The sequence below is a fragment of the Tetrao urogallus genome (genome assembly GCF_951394365.1).
Source record: "Tetrao urogallus genome assembly, chromosome: 1".
Lineage (NCBI taxonomy): Eukaryota > Metazoa > Chordata > Aves > Galliformes > Phasianidae > Tetrao > Tetrao urogallus.
The window spans coordinates 4011615-4032981 of NC_136813.1; the positions used below are offsets into that span (position 1 = coordinate 4011615).

Sequence of the window (21367 nt, forward strand, 5' to 3'; positions counted from 1 at the left end):
TATTAACTACTGATATATCAATATTGTTTTAATATCTGCAGTTTCCTTAAGTTATTTCTTCAGGGTCTGGGGACCTGTTTCTAATACTGCACCATGACTCTTATTGTTGGAATAAAAAAGTCTATTTGGTAACTTTTGATGATGTTTTGGTCCAGATGCCAGTTATTATTAGTAGTGGTATTTGTATACTTGGCAGCACTTGATTTGTGCCTATTCAAAAGCAGCACTTACAAGATCTCTGTAGAAATGCACTGCCTCCCCCAGCATGTAGTATGACCAACACGTGCTACATCCCACATTTTATGTCTCATTTTCAGCTGAGGATTCAACTGATACGCAGCTGCACTGTTTGAAATGGGAAAGGTCCCAACACTGACAAATCATTCTCAAGATCCCAACCAAAACGAGACTGCAGAACGCAATGCGGAGATGGTGCAGTTGGTGTGGGCTTCTTAATCACTTCAAATATGGTTGGGTGGAGAGTCCTGCTAAATTTAGGCAGTTTTGCTTTTAGTTCAGTACTCTTTAGTTGAGATTTAGGTGTTGCATTTCACAATTGCTATTTAAACAATTGAAACCATTCATGTAGCAAGTCCTGTTCGACAGTAGATATTAATAATCATTATAAACAAGGAAAATCAGAGCTAACACAGAGTTCCACTCTACAACTGCTATTGTTGTGACCATGACTTTTTAATTTAAATAATATTGAATATTTAACTTCTAAATGTCTGAACCTCTCCCTAAAGAGAGACTGATCAAAAATGGGCAATAACGGCACAGTTGTGTCACTGAATTTATGACCTGCTGATCCTATTGAAATATTTTAATTCTGCAGAAAAGCAGGCAGAGGAAGCATGGATTTATGACACCTTTTTGACATAAATAAGTTGCAGGTGTGTTAATAAGTAGAAAATACCGTATTACCCAGAATAGTTGCAGTAAAAATCTTTGTTTGCTCAAAAAGAAAATAAAGGGTATTTCTATAAATCTTTAATAATGATGTTGGTTGCTGGACTTCCAGTTTAAAATGGATGGCAAGGGTAAGTTACAAAATTACTATAAAGCTGGTAATACTTTGATAACCTGCTGATGCAAGTGGGAATATGATTTTTTGCACTGCCTAATAGAGTCATGTCCTAATGCATTAATCAATCTGGTTAAGAGCAGCTTAAAAGCTGAGATGGAAACCAGAGAAACTAATTGAGAAAATCTTTATTTAAGGGGATGGTTCTTCAGAGCATTTTCTAGAAAGTGATTTCTTGACACATTTTCTGTCTCAGTGTGTTAAGAAAAGCTACTAAAAACACTAAAAATCCTACAGAATAGCATCTGTATCTTGATTCCTGCTTAAATACGCCTGTGGCATCCTGCAAAAACTCGATTCTGTTTGGTTATACACCAGTTACTGTGCTCTGGCCAACCTCAGTATAATCTGACAGCCAGCACGCATAATGTGAAGAGCTGGCTCGAGGCATTTCAGCATGGACAAGGAAGGGAGATCTTACTCCCATGAGAGTGAGAGACTGGGGTTCTGCAGCTCTAATCATGAGAGGAGAGAGGCTGAAACAGGGGCACGTGGCATGGAATATGGCGACAAAAGATGGTTCTTTCCCATGGATGAAGAGGGTAGCGACTCATGCTGCTAGGACCCTCAGCAGGACCCTCAAGCAGCTGATACCCTCGTTTTTTTCCCCAAACTGGTGTCAGCTGCTCTGGCACATCAGACCAATGTATGTAAATACTTTGCAAGTGTCATTTGATTATCTTTCTCTGGATATCTGACCTGATTTTTATATCATGCAAGCATGCAGCAAATCCTTGAGAGAAACAGCTGAAATAAAAAACACCATGAAAACATAAATTCTAAGACAAACGTTGCTTAATTGAAATGAGGTCCCATTACCTGTGTATGTGATGGTGGAAGGCCTTTTCTGCCATAGATGCCAACCAGAGCAGCCTTTCCTAAAGACACATTGAATTTCAGATGCACTGGGTGGTCGATGAACACCTGAGATCTCCAAAAGATACCAGGAGGGATCTTCTGTGTGGCTCGTCTGCCAACATCAATTTCTCCAGAGTCTATAAAACTGTCGTCTGGAAAGAAACTACTGGGCTTTCCTGCCAAAATACAGGAACAAAAATCTTGGATTAGCCTTAGATCCTAGAAGTAATCCAATCATACTGCTATCTCTGACATTGATCTTGAGAAACAGACTATTAGTGTCCTGAGGTCTTCGGAGTACTGTTTGTTGCCAATCCTTTTCATTATGAGAGGAGAACTGGCAGGGTTATTCTTGGCTTCGGTAACTGTTTTGTTTGAAAACATGAAAACGGGAAGAGTAAACTGGAGAAAAATGGCCTGTGGTTCAAATATTAACATCAGAGCTTGTTCTAATTACATTACGTAAAAATAAATCATTTTACATTATAACATAAATGAATGTAAGTTCACTGATGGAGAAATCATCATTACATTAGCAGAGAGAAGTGAAGAAATAGTGAAGTAGACACATGTCACAGAATAGAATGGCAATGTGGAGAAGAGCAATATGAATGATGTCTAAATGGGGAAAGAAAAATATTTCTTTATTAAATTCACGTTTGACACTGGTAACAATATTTTAAATTTGTTAAACTGTCCAAAAAAAAAGGACTGAGAAAACAGATGAAGGAAATCATGCCCTGCACTATCGACTGTGAAACCTGAGAGGTTTTAGTTAGATTTCAATCTGCAAAGTGTGTTATGGTTATCCAACTTCCTTTAGCAGCTGAGCAAATGGAGGCAGCTGCTTCTCAAAGCACCCACCAAGTTAGAGAGCCTGGGATGGCAATCAGCATGTGTTGTAAAGTGAGGGAGACAGCACGGAGCTCAGCATCCCTGGAAACAGCTGAGAAACTCCAGATTAGACACCTATGCACTCACAGTTCTCAAATTTGGTGGCTGCTTTGAAAATATTTCAGCTCAAAGAAAGCCCAAGGAATGGGGGCAATGCGCAAAATAAAATCCCAGAGCACTGTCTGTTGGCTATTTTGTATACAGAGTGGCCATATAGCTTCACAGAAACAAGATGAAGGCAATTGCTTAGCAAAAAACCTCTATATAAGGGCACCTAAAGAAAGATTTTGGCTTTGGTGAGGAGAGCACTGTCAGGGACTAATCATTAATTTTATAAATCCAAATCAACTGGTTATCTCACTGTGGTGCCATTACAGCTCTCTACTCTGTGTTTCACAGATCAAGCAATTCCAACAAAACGAGAACAAAACTTTTCAGGATTGTATATTATTTTGTAGAAAAATCATTGAGAGAATTTGGGGGAAACAAAAAATATGAAATAAAAATATCTTCTTCTATCCATCATAAATTCAAATGAAATAGTCTTAGAACTTATTGCCACATTGAAAACATAGAACAACCCCTCCTTGTATTGTTTCAAATCATAATAGTTCCTTTAAACATCAAACTTCTCTGTATACCATCTCACTATAAGCTCAATGGGAGAGACAGAGGCAAACTGCTAGCTGTCTCTAAAATCCACATCTAAATTATCCTTATATTGACAGTTAACAAAAGAAGCATCTGAAGACATCTCTTTGTAGAAAGGAGATATTTTGTTTTTTACCAGAACTTTTGGTCCAAATAAGTCTAATCCTTGGTTATTGCATTAAAGTCAGCAACTGCTTAAATACGTTGTTGGAGTGTGAACTGACGGCATTTTTCATTTCTGGGCTATCTCATGCATACAGTTTTCTGCACAGCAGCATAGTCTACAAAGCAAAGGGTGTACGTCCTTTCATAGAAAAAAGCTACTGGTTATTTTATTAAATTCTCATTTATTGTTGTTCATCACATTCAAATAAAAACAAGGTGGGAATCTGTTGATTTTCTATCCTTTTCTAATCAAAGTACATATTAACAATCAGAAGCAGCTTAGATAGATGGCCATTCTCACAGACTCATTTGTGCTGGTAATGTACAACTGCACAATGAACATCAACCAGTTTGATTCTGAAGGGGATTACTTTATGAACTGGATTGCCATTATTTATTTGCTGTACTAAAAATTACTTCTACCCCAGTTAGGATTCAAGCAAATGGTCCCATGTCTTCGTGCAAAGTTTCTCATTTCAGTTCTATTAAAAAGCAGCTAAAGACATCACATGTTGGTTTTCAAAATGGTAGATATTTTTTTTGCTGATTACCACTGACATGCTTTATAGATTCATAGAAATTCAGGTGAAAATCTACAGTATTTGATGTGTGCTCTGACTGTTCATTAATAAAGATGGCGCACCAGAGTGAATCCAGACAGGTGAGAATTTAATGCATTAGATGTTGACGTGCCAGAGAGAGCCTGGAGGAAATTAGCACAGTATGTATTCTGCAACACTTGCTTTCTGTACAAGCAAGAAAACTGCTTCTGTGATTGAAAGATAAATTCACGGAAATAATTGTTTGCACACACAATTGCAAAGCTTATGTCTCCTGCTGGAGGACAGCAGTATGTCTGAAGTGTGATGGGCACCACGCTGCCATGTCTTGCTCCATGGGTTCAGATTTCCCCACAACTCTCTTCACAAGGCTCAAGTCAACCCTTGTCTTGCCAGCCTCAGCCTACAGTGGGATTAGGCCCTACGGAATGGATTCTTCATAAAGAAAGTACAATAAGAAAGCAATTTCAGCTTCTAATCAGAAATTAAGTTTTAATCAGAGTATTTGACTGCTGAAAATTAACTTCAGGTCTGAATTCTTAATTGGGCTGTCAATTACTTTGCTCTTTCCATGCATTACCTTGAACTTTTTAGTTGCCGTAGCAACTACTCCCAATTTATTTGGTTATCAAAATGAGCCATTTCATTTCGGCCCCTGCTGAATCTGCTGGTATTTTTGATAGCGAGGTACCCTGACTCATCAAAACACTTAAGAACACACTTCATACTCCTCTGACTTCAATCACAGTTAATTACGCGCTTAAATGTAAGCATGTGATTAAGTGCTTTGCTAAACAGGGATGGGCTTAAACGCCCATAAAGGCTGTGCTGGAGCACAGCCATGGATGAGAATTGGCAAGACATTGGTAATGATTCATTCAGATCAGCTGTAAGACTGACTGTTCCAAGCTATTTCAGTGTGATCAAGAGAACTTTCAAATACATTTTAATCCATTTTGTAAGTAAATTTCAATCACATACATTCTGAATTAGAATTGCAGCCAGGCTGCACTGCTAGTCCAGAATTAGTTGCGTAGTAACTTGATGGGGAAAGAGCTGTGTTGAAGCTGGATGTGATTAGTCCTGCAAAAAAGAGATCTTGTCCTGATGTGTTTATTCAGTTAGGAGAGGACTCCCTCCTCTAAGCCAATGTCTTCCTAAACATCTGTATGAAGCACTGACTCTTCCAATGGAGGAGTCTTCCAATAGCATTCATAGAGGATTTTCCAGATTTCTCTTTTAGCAGGGGTATTTGGCAACACTCAAAAATTTGCTGACATCACTAAGCATGGCTGAAAAAGAAATCAAGTGGAAGACTTTGATTAGGCCAGTAGTTTTTCATACTTCAATTTATTTTCATTTTGGCTTTTAAAAGGAAATAAACACATCAAATTTCAAAAGTGAAACACGTGGCAAGGAGAAAAAGGATCTGCCATGAAGTATTTTTGAATGCAACATATGATATCTGCAGATTGCTGTACTGTCTGGTAAGGTTGGCTGAGAATATCTTGCTGAGTTGATCTTTCCTTGTGGAACACTGTCGTCAGCCATCGGTTGTGAGTAAATACACTTGTGATGAACACACATAATCATGGCCTTTATTTGGACTGATAAAGGCAGATAGCTTTTACAAAACAATAAAAAAACCCAACACCCTATAATTAATTTGAATTAAATAGACAAACACAGGCTCCCTGCCAAATTCCAGGGAACTCTGGAAACTTTTGAATTCATTGAGTTGCCGGAACAACTGAGTATGCTGGAGCATACTTCTTTCTCTTACCTACAAACCCTCACCTTCCAACTAAACACCAAGAATAGCCAATGACTGCAATTTTGCTGGAATCTGTTGGATGTGCATGAAGTTTGACACACAGAACAGCTTTCTGGAAATCTGAATCACAAAGCAGCTTTCTGAAACTCTGAACTCCTCATTTGTCCTATTAAGTCTTGGGAGGGATAAAAAACGTGTCCTCTGCAGACCTTATGGGTACTTTCAGCTGCGCTCCCCCTATATAGACCATAGTAAGATCTAAGGCTGCTGGATAATGCACTGCTGAACTGATAAACCATTAGTTTCTTCTAGTTTCAGTTAAAATTGCAAGCTGACACCATGATGATGCTTTGAGGAGAACAGATCTTTTACCTGGACATCTTTGTAAAGAGGTGTCCAACCATGGAATATCAACACTCACTGTGCAATCTACCTGATTCCACTTATATTCTTTGGTCCTCAAAACATTTGGTACATAGTGGCAATGAGAAGGCAAAACCAAGTATTTTTGTTCATTAAATGCTCAAGGAATCTAATTTTCAAGTCTTTTTTTCCCCTTGGAAATAGCCATTTGAGACAAGAGTTTTCACAATGGACTTCTGTACTCAGTGAGATAAGTACAGATAGTTCCACTTGAGAACACCTTGGAAGCGTGATGAGGATTGTACACACTTTTATCACATGAGTGAGTATCAGAAAGGCATGAAACTTAGAAACATACGGAAACAGGACGGAAGACTACCAGCTCTAGACGTGAAAGACTGGAAAAAGCACCTGATAATGGCAGTATTGAAGGTAATGGAACATGAGATTGGATGGCTGGAGTTCAGAGGCAGACAGAGGACTGACAACATGGACACACACCAACCATACCTTCACTGGTTCCTTTGCCTTTCCTGTCAGGTAACTCTAACCCTGTGCCCCCCGAAGGATATAAGGAGACGTCCGTTGGCACTGGCCAACTGCTGGCTGTGTCTTCCGTGATTTCATACATCTGCCCTTCCATCGGCTGCAGGTGCCAGTTTAGGCCAAACAGGTGCATGGCTGTGGTGAGCAATGAGAAAAGTCATCTTTTTCTGTCTGTGAGAGTTGCAGAACTACAGGGGCACTTTCTAAAACTCCACTCCACCACCTTGTTAGTGGTCATTGTTTTAGGACAAAAACGGGATTCAGGGGGTTAGACAGGTCCTACAGATTCTGCCACACCAACTTCATGGGTCCTTCCTCCCACCTAAGCCATTTTCGGAGCAACTCTACCATTCCAGCAGAACCACTCCCAGCCTTTGGCCTATGTGAGGGAATGATCAGGTGCCATGTTTCAGAAAACTCCCAAGGCTTGGTGATGATGCAGTACACACAAAGATACAAGGAGTATTACTTGTCATCGTAACAGTAAATCCTAGGAAATGACTCATTAGTTTGCTTTGCTGTATTTGAGGCATGTTATATATGTTCATTGCTTTTCTTGGACCCATCAATTCAACACATTCTTACAGATATCTCTGACAGTTTTTCCTGAAAAAGACCAACTGAAAACAAGCAATTTTAGACCAATCTTGCACACACTCTTTAGTGCTCAGTACTAGGAATGCAAGAGACTGTGAATGAGCACTCCTTAGCCCTTTAGCTGCTCCTATTCAGATCAAAGATACATCCTCAAGGTTTGAAAACAAGAAGCGCCGTTCAGATTTGTGTGATACCAAGACATTGCTCTCTGTAGGTTTCTGGGCCATGCAAAGTCATCCAGTGCACACACAGATCTGTTTCAAGGATTTACATAAAGACAAGTGAAGTTAAAGAACAAGACAAAATACTTCAAAAACAAACACATGTATGAGGAGTATGGAAAATTGTATGCCTACACAACTTATACTTGTCCCTTGAAAATATAAAGCAAAACAGTGTGGCTTCCCATATCAGTTCTTCCTTTCCCAGCATAAACATTTCATATTCAATCAGTATCCAGTTTAGCTTCAGGCTTTCTACAGCTAAATGATCTGATATTCTCTACACTTGGAATGACATTTCTTTTTTAAGGGAATGCCTTGATATTTTACACTATAATTTCTCCACGAAACTGTTCAATGGCACTAACATCATAGACATTTAACATAAACAAAAAGAATCAAAAAACATAAAAAAATAGAGTATTTCCATTGCATATCGTTCTCATTTTATACATAAAGATACATCTGAGCTTGGCAAATGCTGCCAGGGACAAGTGGTTAGTTTATTTAAACCTGTGTATCAGGAACAGTCTTTTCAAGATGATTGAAAAGTAATCTGAGAAGTTCTCCAAAAACAACATGTTTAGGCAATTTAGCAAAATCAGTGACTTTTTCCACTTCAGTTTCAATTAGGTCATCTATCACTTACTAACACAAGTAAACTTGTCCTTGCACTAATACAGCATCACAAAAACAATGAGAGCAAAACTCTCAATTTACCATATAAACAGGGGCTGATTGTTAACAAAGTCTTGATCATTAAGAAAGAAAATACTCGCTTAAAACTCCCAGGCAGGAAGGAAAGTCTCTCAGGGACCTGGCCACAACTCAAACATTCTTGTATAAGTACACATACCAAGAAGGAATGCTATCAACTCAACTGGTAATCCAACTAGAACACTTCAGGCAGAGTGGCCAGTATTTGGATCTGAAGGGAGAATACTTGGCAGGGCCACTGTGCAAGGGAAGAGAGGAAATCAGACTGGGAGGAAGACATTTGCTTCAAACATTTGGCATTGCTATGTTTGCATTGAATCTCTGTGCTTATATGGCCTTCGTCCTCATCAGGGTGCCTGGAGAATTCCCAGCTATTAACCTCATAAAATAAAATCAGGTAGGAATCTGTTGTTTTTATTTCATGGAAAGAAAATTTAAGAGAAGTATGGTGAATAAGGGGGTTGACTCAATTCACTTGTTCAGGCATTAGAATGAGGCTGTGTGTTACATCTGTGCTCCCAGGTTCATAAGCCCTAACATAAGTTTCATTCATGCCTCCTTCAGAGCTTTCTCTACAAGTTCAGTCCTAGATGCCACCCAAGGATGCTGTCCACACTGGACCTCTCCATGGACTGGATGTGTGACCCAGATGCTGTTCTGGAGTGAACGTGGTCCAAGCACACACGAGATCCCATATTTAACCACATGGACATTTGCAGTCAAAGCAGAATTAAACCTGGCCTGTTCACACCTCCAGACTCAGGCAATACTAGACAGCAAGCAGTCCAGATGCCTCTGCTTGCCTTATGTGCTTAATTCCAACTCCATCTATCAAATATCTGCATCCCACAAAGACTTGCACGAGCTTACACAAAACATCACTGGCTCAGGCATAAATTAAGCAACCAGTTTTTCACTAGACCATTTGAATTACTCTATCCTTTAGTTATCACAGGGTAAGTGCCCTCCTCTCCTGCAAGAAAATGAACCCAGAGAAGTCAGCATTGTTTGGGGTGCAGTGGGAAATCTATGAGCATTTCTTCCAGACAGGCAAAAAGCATTTAAATACACCTAAGAGGAAAGGACAAAATAAGGACAAAATTTTGCTTCAGACAAAGGACAGAGCTGGTAGTTTGGAAATGCAATGACTCTTCCCTAATTATCCATCTTCTTCAGTAAGTGAATCATGGTTCCTTGTCATCACTCCTTCCTAAATGTTTGCACAGCATCTTACAATGTCCCAGCCTAGAAAACATGACAAAGTTATACAAAACATAGGTGCTCTGTGTGTTACTACACACAAATAAAACCATCTATGTTATCCTACAGGAACGTGTTAATAGGACAACTTTTGTCTTTGGTTAATAGATTTTGTCTGAAGCAAAAAGCTTCTTGCGAACATTGATCCCAAGTCTGCATCTAGTGCCCTGTTGAGGATTTCTAATTCAGTGCTGCCAAGTACAATATAGAAACCTATAAATATTCACACCCATAGGACAGACATCATGCAATTTCTGCTGCAGGTAAGTAATAACAACAAAAGCCTTTCTGAAACCAAAACAAAAGTGTCATCTGCTTTGGAAACATACTATGTATGCTACTAGGAAATCAGCTGGCTAAGTGCGTATCATTGCTTTCTTTCAAATACCAGCAATATTTGTTTGCAAGCTGATGGAAAATTCAGTCTTCTTGTTCCCTCAGGGTGCCATACTCATGCTAAAATGTCTAGCAGTACCAGCAGTGGATGATTTGGGTCTAAAACTCAGTGGGACATGTAAAACTGTTGTGCACACAGTTGTTTAAAGGTTCGAGGAGAGCACAAATCAACCTTGTTCTGTGCTAAATTGATGCAAAGTTCTTTTGTATGGGAAAAAAAAAACAACACAAGAAAGATCGTAATCAGGGAAAAACCCTGGAACCATGGAGGAGAAACACAACTTTGAAGTGTTAATGTTTCTAAAAGCAAAGTAAAGCTGTAAAAATAGTTTCAGATTCCTGATATTCTCAGTCTCCGGGTCAATTGAACCCACTGCTGACATTTTCTCTTTGGCTTTTGTTTCTCTTTGCTCAGTTAGACAGAAGATGTGGCTCCCAAAGAGCAAGTGCCTTCCTAAAAGCCCCCATGTCCCTCTCCCCAATGTGATGCTCGGCTGATAAGCAGATATCGAAGGCTCCCCATGTATAAAAAGAGCACACAGCAATTAACAATCATTAAAGTGTACCCTTTTGTAAAATACCATGTAGCTTTCACTGCCTGGGAAGCCTCGCGACATGCTCTTTGCAGAAACCTAGGTTACATTTCCCATGGTTAATAAAACTCTTTTATCTGCTTTCCCTTGAAATGGAAACAATACTTAGGAGAAGCCCTACATGTGTGCTCCCTGGGCCGTTTCAGCACCAGCAACTTGTGGTAAAGTCATCTGGGACATCTGGCCCATTATGCTCGTGCTTTGACATCACATCTTTGACTTGCACATTTTAAACAATACTGAAGCGCTAGCAAAAAGGGCCCTGAAATTTGCTGATCAGGTAACAGCATGTTCTGTGGCAGAATAAACAACCTTATCCTCCGTCCTGAGGCATCTCTGGCTGCCTTCTCGGGGGTGGGGGGGAGAGGAGGAAGAAGGAATGCAAACCCCATAGTGCTTTCAGGGTGTGACTACCCTGCTGAGTTCAGCATTTCAGTGTGTTGCAGCAATTCATTTGCTGCACTCAGATTCACTTGAGCAAAGCAGATTTACAAACAGCTTTAGCATCAGCGGAGCTATTTAACCACCCAAATAAATCAAAGTTCATATTGGTTTCACCAGGTATTCAGGATCATGATTCTTTAGGTTTTAAAACATTCTTTCTGCACTGCATTATTCCTATTCCACAGCTCTTTGTGGAGACCATAAGCTGACGATGTTAAGCCAAATAAAGAGGAACATCCTTTCGAAACTAGCCTTCAAGAAACCCAGGCTTTTGGATACCTCACTGTTACTGCCACTTGCTTATGACACAGCAGAACACTGAGGTCAAAACATCTTACTCAGCGGAGTGGAGAACAAAGAAACTGGAATAGCATTTAGGATGAAAAAGGACAAACAAAGATAATAATTCACATGGTCAACAAAATGGACATCTCTTGGGACAGGTTGATGGAGCGAAGGAGCAAGCAGAGAGAGGCGGATGATTGTGATAGATCACAGGGGGAAGAAAAGACAAGACATGCTTACTGAAGCATATGAGACCCCCAGAAACCACACCAGTCAGCAAAAAATTGAAAAACACGCTGCTGGCCCTTTATTAGCTTGTTGCTTTGCTCAAAGCAGCAAGCTAAGTGTAATAAATAACCGAACCAATCAATTATGATGTTTGAAATTAAGGCTGCGGCTGAAGCCATCAGCTGCTTCTGTAGTGTTACATGCATTCTTACAGCGGCTCTGCTGCTGCCTTCCCTGCTGCCCCTTCAGAGCTCTCTGCTGAAGGTGCTGATGCTGGCTGATTCCTCACCTGGGTGAAGCTCCTAGAGAAGCTAATCAATGGAAAAACAGGTTTATCAGAATGGAGAACAAACCAAGCAGTGAGTCAGCAGCAGCACAAGCATGGTGCACAGCCTGGATGGACAGTGAGCCCACAGAGCATCCAGGCAAGATGGAAAGACTTTCAGGCTTGCAATTTGTAAAGTTTATCAATTCTCTTAGCACTGAGAGTGCTTCATTTTTTGAAGGGCTAGGTCTCGAAGGACGGAAGTGTATTTTGCATAAAGAAGCCGAGGGAGCACATAAAATGGGAAAAGGCAGTGTAAGAGGGATGAGCTTAGTGAAAGACAATAAAAATGGGAAAGAAAGGAAGGAGGAGAGAAAAATGCAGAAGGAGAGAAACCAAGAAAAGGGAAGGTTAGGAAAGAGCAAAGGAAAGATGGGAAGGGAACAGCAAAAGCAGCCGGAGCTCAGTCAGTGGTTGAGAAGACTTTTTAAGTGGTTTGTTTCTTTACTCTCCTGTCTTTCTGTGGAATCAAGCATAAGATATGTGGTGGTTACACGATCCTCTTTAACCTTCAGGCTTGACAATCAGCCTTATAATAACACACTTTCTACAATGAGACCTGAGTTTTGTTTTTTATCCTAATTGGGAAAAAAAAAAAAAAAAGCTAACCCGAATTCCACCACTGAATTACTCAGGGCTAATTTTGACTCAAGTAAATGTATTGCTTTCACTCCTGTCTCTGGAATAAACTTGACTGTAATTATCTGAATAACTGTGTCTCTCTACACTGAAATTATATGATTTCTGTAGAAGTGGGAGAATTGGCTGTTGCAGAATTAATCATGTTTTTGTGACATTCAGTGTTATGAAAAGGAGCCTTTCAGCATGAAATAATCACTGGTTTGTCAATCTTCAATAAATCATGGAAGAAGCACGCACTGTTAAGGAGAACAGAGAAGTAAACCAGAGGAGAAAGAACTCTCATGGTTTGCAGGAGTAAATCCTGGACCCTAAAGACCCACAACTTCAGGGTCTTCTGATGCACCTTAAGGTGAAACTTAAGGTCAGTCCCAGTGCTGTTACCTGTGAGCAGAGGCCAACCCCCACCTCGCCACAGCCTCCTCTCAGGCAGTTGTAGACAGCAATAAGGTCTCCCCTGAGCCTCCTCTTCTCCAGACTGAACCATGCCAGCTCCCCCAGCTGCTCCCCATAAGAACTGAAGACATCTGAAATTGTTTCCTATGGATAAAAGCCTTCCTTCCATGGCTTAAAGCACTTACTTGGGGAATGGAAAGCCCGACTTCAGAAATCACGCTCTGCCCAAATGGATGTGAACTTGCACACCAGCACAGGTCTGCAGCCGTATGGGAACAGAGAATCCAGCTGAATTGCTGGGCAGCCAGAAATGCAAAATTAATAGGCCTAAAAGAAACAGAGCCCAAAGGACAGATTGAATACATGTTGTTTAAGTGAAAAATCTCAGCTTGCGGCTGGGAGGTCCCACAGCTTCCCTTCCTGGCCTGTAGGTTTATTTGTCACAGGACAATCATTTAGAAAAATAAAACAAAAAGACACAAAGAGGGACATTTAGGGTAATGCCCTTTATTGTAAGCTCCCCAGCTGGTCCCCTTTCTGATTGCTCAGTGATCCAGCTTCAAGGGGAGAAAAGGGTTTATATGCCTTCTTCGTAGGTAAAGGCACTGCTAGGCAAGTCTGCAAATTCTTCATGCTGAGCAATAGAGTGTCCTTATCTGCCTGTCCCAGGGTGGAGGGTAAGGATGAAGGATTCAGACACTAAAAGAGATAATTCTAACTTTGTGGCTTTTTTTTTTCTTTTTGCACCCTGAATGTCTTCAGGTAAGAGGCAGGTGCTTTTACAGCCATCTCCTTGTAGACACACGCTATGGGGTACTTCCACTAATCATCCCAGTACTGCTTGGCCGTTCCTCTGCACTCAAAGAGATCTTAAGCAGTGCAAGCCCCAGAAGCAGTTTTTTCAGAGCTAACCTGGGTTCCCTCCTTCCCCAGGCAGAGCGCAAAGAAGGAATTCAAATGATCCAGAGCTTCCTACCTCTTAAAATGTTGCCACCAGAGTGGGAAGTGCTTCTCGAGAAAGCAAAGCATTGTGTTAATTGTCTTCAACCCTGGCTGCAAATGCACGCACTTGCTTTGAGTTGACACACACCAGTGATTCTCTGACCCCTCCTCGCTGCAGAGCCGTATCAAAGATTTCCAAGACAGAAGCAGATGGTCTACCAAATAGTATTAGATCCTTCTTAGGAGAACACTTTATATTTTAATTTAGCTCTCAACTGCTCTTAATAGGGAAGGAAAAAAAGCTTCCAGCTGAAGCATCACATTTCTTTGAAACCTTCAAGGAATTGACTGGAAAGACGTGTTATAAAACGAAGCAGTTAAACTCAATGTTTGTTCAATGCAAAGAGTCAGCACTTCCTATTCAATGTCTCCCTAATTACCCCTGGGGATCAAAGACTTTCAAGCGATTGCCTGTCCATTCAAACCACTAATAGATGATCACTGGCCTCTCCAGTGCTATGGGAGATTTCCGGACGTTTCTCGTTTTCTACAGGGAAGAAAACTGTCATTTAAAATGCTTAGCATACTTTTGTGGGTATTTTTGGGATGATTTTTTAAAGTGTCAACCTGTGGGGAAAAAAAAAATTGACATAAAGGTGTTGTGGCTTAACCAAGGAGCTGTCTGCTTAAATACAATCTGCAATTTCCTTCACCATTGTGAAAGCAGAATAGGAAGTTGAAAGATGGATCTCAGCAACATTTTGCTGCTGCTAGGCAGCTTACAGAACTAAAGCAGCTTATTTCAGCCCCCACAGCTCTAGTAAATTTGGTGTTACACATGCTCAGCCCTTTCTCTGTAAAATAATATTTTCCCTTCTAGATACCCTTTCTGGCAGAGACCATATTACTATAAATATGACCGAGATATTTCTTCACTATCAAAGTCAATTATAAGATGGTCCCACTGTACCTCTAAATGGAGTTTTAATTTGTGCATATAATATTAGAAAATAATAGTTTTCCCATTGGGGTACTCACTTCAATTAGAGAAATGAGGACAGGCAGCCCTACCAGAGGGCCTGCTACCTTGCTCTGCAATTACTAAAATTCTGGGCTAGTCTGTTGTGGACAGTATAATTTTACAAACAACATTTCATTACACACCTATGAGCCGTGAGACACTAATTAAAAAGGGTATAATTTACATAGGTAAATCAGCAACCTCTTGCATGCTTCTTTTTTCTTATTATGTCTACCAGATACCGTGAGAAAACCTGCTTTCCCACATTGATAGAAAAGGTTGCTTAAAGTCTGAAAGATAGTATGTTGTCCCAAAGTCTCAAAAGCTCCCTGTTTTCTCTGCCTCAGCATAACAGAGATAGGATCAGAGTTTAGATATAGTATCTGGATCTGATGGTGGTGAAGCCCTGGCACTGCTGCCCAGAGAGCTGTGGCTGCCCCATCTCTGCAGGTGCCCAAGGCCAGGCTGTATGGGGCACTGGGCAGCCTGAGCTGATGGGGGGCAACCAGCCCATGGCAGGGGTTGGAACTGGGTGGGCGTTAAGGTCCTCTCCAACCCAACACTTCTGTGATTCTATGATTCTACGATTTTATGATTCTGTGATCTCTGTTTACATGCTGAGATCAATGTACTCACATAGAATTTGATCAGAGAATCATTAGGGTTCAGAAAGACCTCTAAGATCATCGAGTCCAAATGAGGAGTGATGGTTTGTCTGCTTGCCCACCCTTCTGAAAACAGCTGAAAACTGCAGGTGTGTTTCTCATCATTGTGCAGGCTGAAATAACACTAGAGCCTCACCTGGGTTGTGCTAGTTGCTGTAATAGAAATGAACAAAAATGACAATCTCAGAATCCCTCGACACCCAAAGCACAGGTTTAACATAAGCTGTACTTAGCTTGAGTGAATCTAGTGACTTCAAGAGCATGATGGAGATGCTTTAAATTAAGCACAAAATTATGCATTTGGCAGATCGGGGCAGAATGCTCACAAGCACCATCAAAACTGAGCCCTAAAGCAGAATCCCATCAGCTTGGTGACTCTGGGGAGAGATTCCCAACAGATTCATCTGTACAAGTATAAAGGAGCATCTCACTGCTTAACTGCTCCGGATATGACAAGTATATGAGTCCATTTAAAGCAGACCAAGAATATTTTATTTTCATATTTTCTTTACATGAATTTGAAAATCAAGCATGTTGCCCCATCAGTTCGTAAGGAGAGGGAAAAATTTGGTTTTTTTTTTCTCCTTTATTTTTCTTTTATTTGCTTGTACATCAGCTCAGCAAATGGATACAAACGTACAGTCTGACAGTGCCACAGCATGACACAGTGAATGACACTAATGACACTAATTAATGACACTAGGAATTTTTATCTGTCCAGGCACCATGGGTTAAACCCAGCACAGTACTTTCTGGTACCATAAATCCCAGCGAATGGCTCAGATCTGAAAGATCTCTCAGTAACAACACAACCTGATGATTTGTTCCCTTGGACTTAAAACTGGTTCCAGCACATAGATTAAGGCAAGTGCTTGCAAGTGCAACCCACAGCGTGCTCTTAAAAGGCCCACAGCCATCTTTACATTTAATTACACCTCGAAAAAGCATTTGCTAAGGAAACTCCAAGTTCGCCAAGTCAAGCACTCAAAAGTGAGCAAAGAACAGAATTAAGATTTTAGATCAGCCCCTGTATGCATATGTACTCTGTAATAGCCTTTAATTCCCCCATCACAGGCTATTTTTTTTCCACTGGTCCAGTGCTGAGCAGAACAATTGCAAAGAGATTGCCACTCAACCCTGGCAATTCCAGCATTGTTGCATGTTCAATTGCTTTCTAGGGATGCCATATGTGCAGCCTGGTTGGTAGCAACAGGAGGGGGTTGGAAAGGGAAGGAACACACTCAGCGCAGACAGTTTTGCTATAGTATTCTAAATAGGCCCCTACTGAGCATGTCTGAACTCAGATTTTTGTGTTTTAAGGCAGCCAGCTTCATATGGATAAGAGATATGACAAAGCACACACTATTGCTTGTTGTATGTAATAGAAAAAGATGTCACCATTCCCTGGTACCCGCAATAGCGATATAAAATAGCAGCAGATCCAAAGGCAAGATTTTGCAAAAGAGATTCAGAACCCATCTTCCATGAATCTGTTTAGGATACATTCACCTATGATCACTCAGGCCATACTAATTTTGTCTCATCATGGGTTAGAGGCACAGCATTCTGCTTTGATCTCTCTTCCCCAAAGACTACATCAATACTAGCAAATTAAACAATACAAAGACGTGTTACTGAGCACTGAAACTCAACAGACCACAGCTCAGACTTGGTCCTTGCTAGCTGGGATTCCTATGCACAGGAACTCAACGGTTGTCCGAACAGGCCAAAATCATGGTAGAGTCTCTTCTACCAGAGATCATTCTCTACAGATGGTTTGAGTACAAGAGGTGTCCAAGTTGGACCAACTGGATGCCCAGAAACATTTCTTTCACAACCTGGAGTAGCCCATGCCTCAGCAGGGCTGAAGAGGTATACTAATATGAAGAAACTGTTAATGACCACTGGGATTAATACCATTTGCAGTATCACTGTATTTTGACTGTGAGGGTTTCTTCCACCAACGGCCCAAGGAAGACCATTTGATGCTTGATTTCATTATAATTTCTACCATTACTAAAAGAGATTCTGCTCCACTGATTGCCAAATTAGAGCTTCTTTTTAAACACTTAGTGTAAGCATAGCCATCATCATACTAACTGCCTGGTTCTGCTTTGCTTTCTAAAGAGTCTCTTTACATAATGAAGTGATGCTTACAGTTGTACCAAGCAAGCAAGGTGTGATGCTGCTGCTGCGCTTCGTGCTATCGTATTTGAAAACAGTTAACATATGCTGTTCTCATCATCTTCCCAGGCACAAGCCTCTGCCTGCAATAAGGACACGCTTGGCACTGAAGGTATGATAAAATCAAATGAAGAGGTAGGCAGGAAAGGACGGGGATGTTGAGAGAGTTTATTAGATTTTCATTTAAACAGAGCGATTCAACAACCTCTACCTACCTATTTATTGAGCATCAGATTCTGAAATCTCAAAGTAAACTGCATAAGTGGTCCTTTTGGAGCTTTAAAGCTTCAGCATAAGCAGTGGTGTTGAAATCTTGTCACAGAGGGAAAGAGTGGGTTGGACATTTCTATTTTTCACAGGTCATCTAACATGTTACCTACACTGTGTACTTAACAGCACCACTTCACTTAATGGTGTAAAGATGTGTACCTAACACATACCTCACCTTCAACTACAGGCAAAAACAAACCTTAGAGAATGCATCACTGCACGTATCCAATAGAAAGGTATGACCTGGCTGCAAATGAGGCTTTGAAGATGTCTTCTAATTTATGCTAGAAAAGGAACAGGAGATAAACCCTAAGCTATAACTACGGAATGTTTTTCACTGTCACTGGCATCTCTGAGCTTACTCTTATGACTGCTTTCCCACACAAATGTGTGGCATTTAAAGACACGGAAAAAAGAACATTGCTGGAATAATTTCTTTCTTTCTCCCTCCCCTTAACTGCAATTAAATTATGTTATTTCACACTAATTAGTATGAAATAAAAACAAAGACTGCAGAAGAACTCACGTAGATATTTAGATCTGTAGGATTGATCTCTTTTCAGTGTCTGTGAGCAAAGGTCAATCTAAGCCATGAAATGGAGATTATAGCAGCACATCTGTGCCACTGCCATAAAGGCAAGGTCAGCACTTTTGGTTCAGCATGCTGTTATTTTCTTTTCTGGGGGCTTATAGCAACTATAAAAACTCACTAAAAGCAACCGATAAAAGCTTATAAAAGCTTAGAGGACACATCTTTCCATTTAGAAAAAAGAGATGGAAATTAAACTCATACCTCTTTGTATTAAACATTCTTAAATTTAGGAATGGATCAAACATCTCGAGGGCTAACTGTGATGTTGTGTTACTGCTGTCTGGTTTTATGACAAACCTTGAGATCAGATAGGGTCCTCTGGAAGCACAGCCTCACTCTGCTTTGGAGCAGTCAGAGATTCAATCATATTGGTGGTCTGCTTCGAAATGGAACTCGTCCTCCCTGAGATCCCACAGTGATGAAAGAGAATCAGACTCAGACAAAAGGACCTCTTCATTCAGTGTCAAAATAAAACAATGAGCAGAAAGAAAAAGTAATATATAAAAAACAAAACAATAGGAAACCAGAGGGTAATCTATATAAATCTCAGATCGTGCAGGAAGTTGATAAAGGAAACTGAGAACTTGAAGACAAAAAAACGCATAGCATTAAAAAAAGAAAGAACAATAGAACATTTTTAAAGGGTATTGAAATCCAGTAAGCTGAGCAATGATACAGCTATTTACTTGATGGAGACGTGGAAATTGTTAATAATGTTTTAGTAAAGGCTAAGATGTTCAGTAAGTATTTTTGTTCTGGTTTTTGAAAACAACTAAGATAATGCAATTATTTCACAGGAAATAACTTTTTTTCCAGTCCATTAATAACCAAGAATGATATTAAACTACATCTATTCAAGGACAAACATTTTTAAATCTGTAGGCTCATTTAACTTGCATCCAGTAAATGAGATGAGCTAGCAGAGGAGGAATCTGACTCACTGATTAATACTGAACCAGCAACCAAGAGATTAGAACAGGGTTAATGCTGTACAAATATTTAAGAAGGGAAAAGAAGAGGATGCAAGTCACTTGCGCTGAGTAGCCTGACATCTATTACAGACAAAATAATGGAAAACATAACATGGAATTCAACTGATGAAGGATGACAAAAGTGAATGTATGTTAATTCAGGTCATTTATACTGCTCTTCTGAAAAATAGATACTAGGAAGCAAACAGTTACTCATATTTTGACACAGTAACAATTTCGTAAAGCTTGTGAGGCAACTTGGTATGACTTTGCCTAAATTTGGTACGATTTTCAGATTCAAGAAACAAACATTTAGAACAGTAAAAAGCAATACAGAAGCAGTATGGAAAGAAAGAAACATTTTCAGTAATGGGCTTCTTTTCAGTGATTTTAATTACCATACATTTATGTGAGTCACCAGTCAGAAGAGTGAGCTCAGCTAGGGCTGCCATTGTCACTGACCATATTCCTCAGTTATCTCCAAAGGGGATGAAAAGCTCACTGACAGCCCTCGAAACCAGCAGCACTGGGGAAAAAACCACCAAACGGTGACATTTCCGATGCAATTTAACAGTTGATAGCAGGCTTGAAGTTATTCAACCTTAACACCGGTGTTACATAAGTAAAGATAAAAGCATGGATGTATAAACATGCAGATGACTCCTCGATGACTGAAGAGACAAACACAGTGCTGAGGACAGATCCGATAAACAGGAGAGCTGGACAGCTGTCAAATGTGAACGATTCAAACAATGTGTTCTGTGCTATTGTCAATGGCTGACATATATGCATAGAGTCATCGAATCATTAAGGATGGAAAAGACCTCTAAGATCCCCAACTCCAACCCATCCCCACCATAATCCTCACTGCTGCACCTACGTGTTTCTTTAGCACCCCCAGGGACAGTGACTCCACCACCTCCCTGGGCAGCCTGTGCCAAATCATCACCACTCTTTCTGAGAAGTTGTTTTTCCTAATATCCAAAGTTAGTCGATCTGAAACTTTGCTGAGCAGAGCACATAGCAGTGAGATACAAAGCTGAGCACAAGTTCATAGAATCGTAGAGCGGTTTAGGTTGAAAAGGATCTTCAAAATCATCCAGCTCCCACCTCCTGTCCCCCACCAGCTCAGGCTGCCCAGGACCCCCTACAGCTTTGACTGCCTCCATGGATGGGGCACCTACAGCTCCCTGGGCAGCCTGTGCCAGTGCCTCACTGCTCTCTGAGTAAAGAATTTCATCCCAACATCTAACCTCAATTTACTCTCTGAGTTTAAAGCCAGTCCCCTTTGTCCTATCACTATCAGACCATGTAAAAAGTCAGTCTCCCTCCTGCTAATAAACTCTCTTCAAGTACTGGAAGGCCACAAAGAGGTCTCCCTGGAGCCTTCTCTTCTCCGAGCTGAACAAGCCCATCTCCCTCCACCTTGAGAGGCGCTCCAGCCTATGATCATAAGTTGTGTCTGCAAGGCAGGGACATCGGCCATTGGAATGCCAAGGCTGAAAGTAACTTGAGGAGTAGCACAAGAGGCTGGTAACAAAAATCCAAGGTTTTTTGCATCCCCAGAAGAAGCTGGTGAGATCCTCAAATCTAGGTTGGGAAGCTATGATCTGAAGTCGATATGTGACTTACTGGTGTGCAAAGGGTGGGTCACCAGCCCAAAGCGTCCTAAGCGACATGATTTAAGAGTGTTTATGGCTTTTAACACTAACATTTACAAAAG

General features: G+C 40.6%; 1 protein-coding gene across 1 annotated transcript in view; it reads right to left on the reverse strand.

The window, feature by feature from the left end:
- TENM4 (teneurin transmembrane protein 4) overlaps positions 1-21367 on the reverse strand; it is a gene marked incomplete at both ends in the record, with an annotated part of 343507 nt that overhangs the window by 176481 nt on the left and 145659 nt on the right. Inside the window, 2 exon segments of the mRNA XM_079539492.1 lie at positions 1907-2121; positions 6863-7033. Coding sequence (XP_079395618.1) covers positions 1907-2121; positions 6863-7033 — 386 coding nt within the window.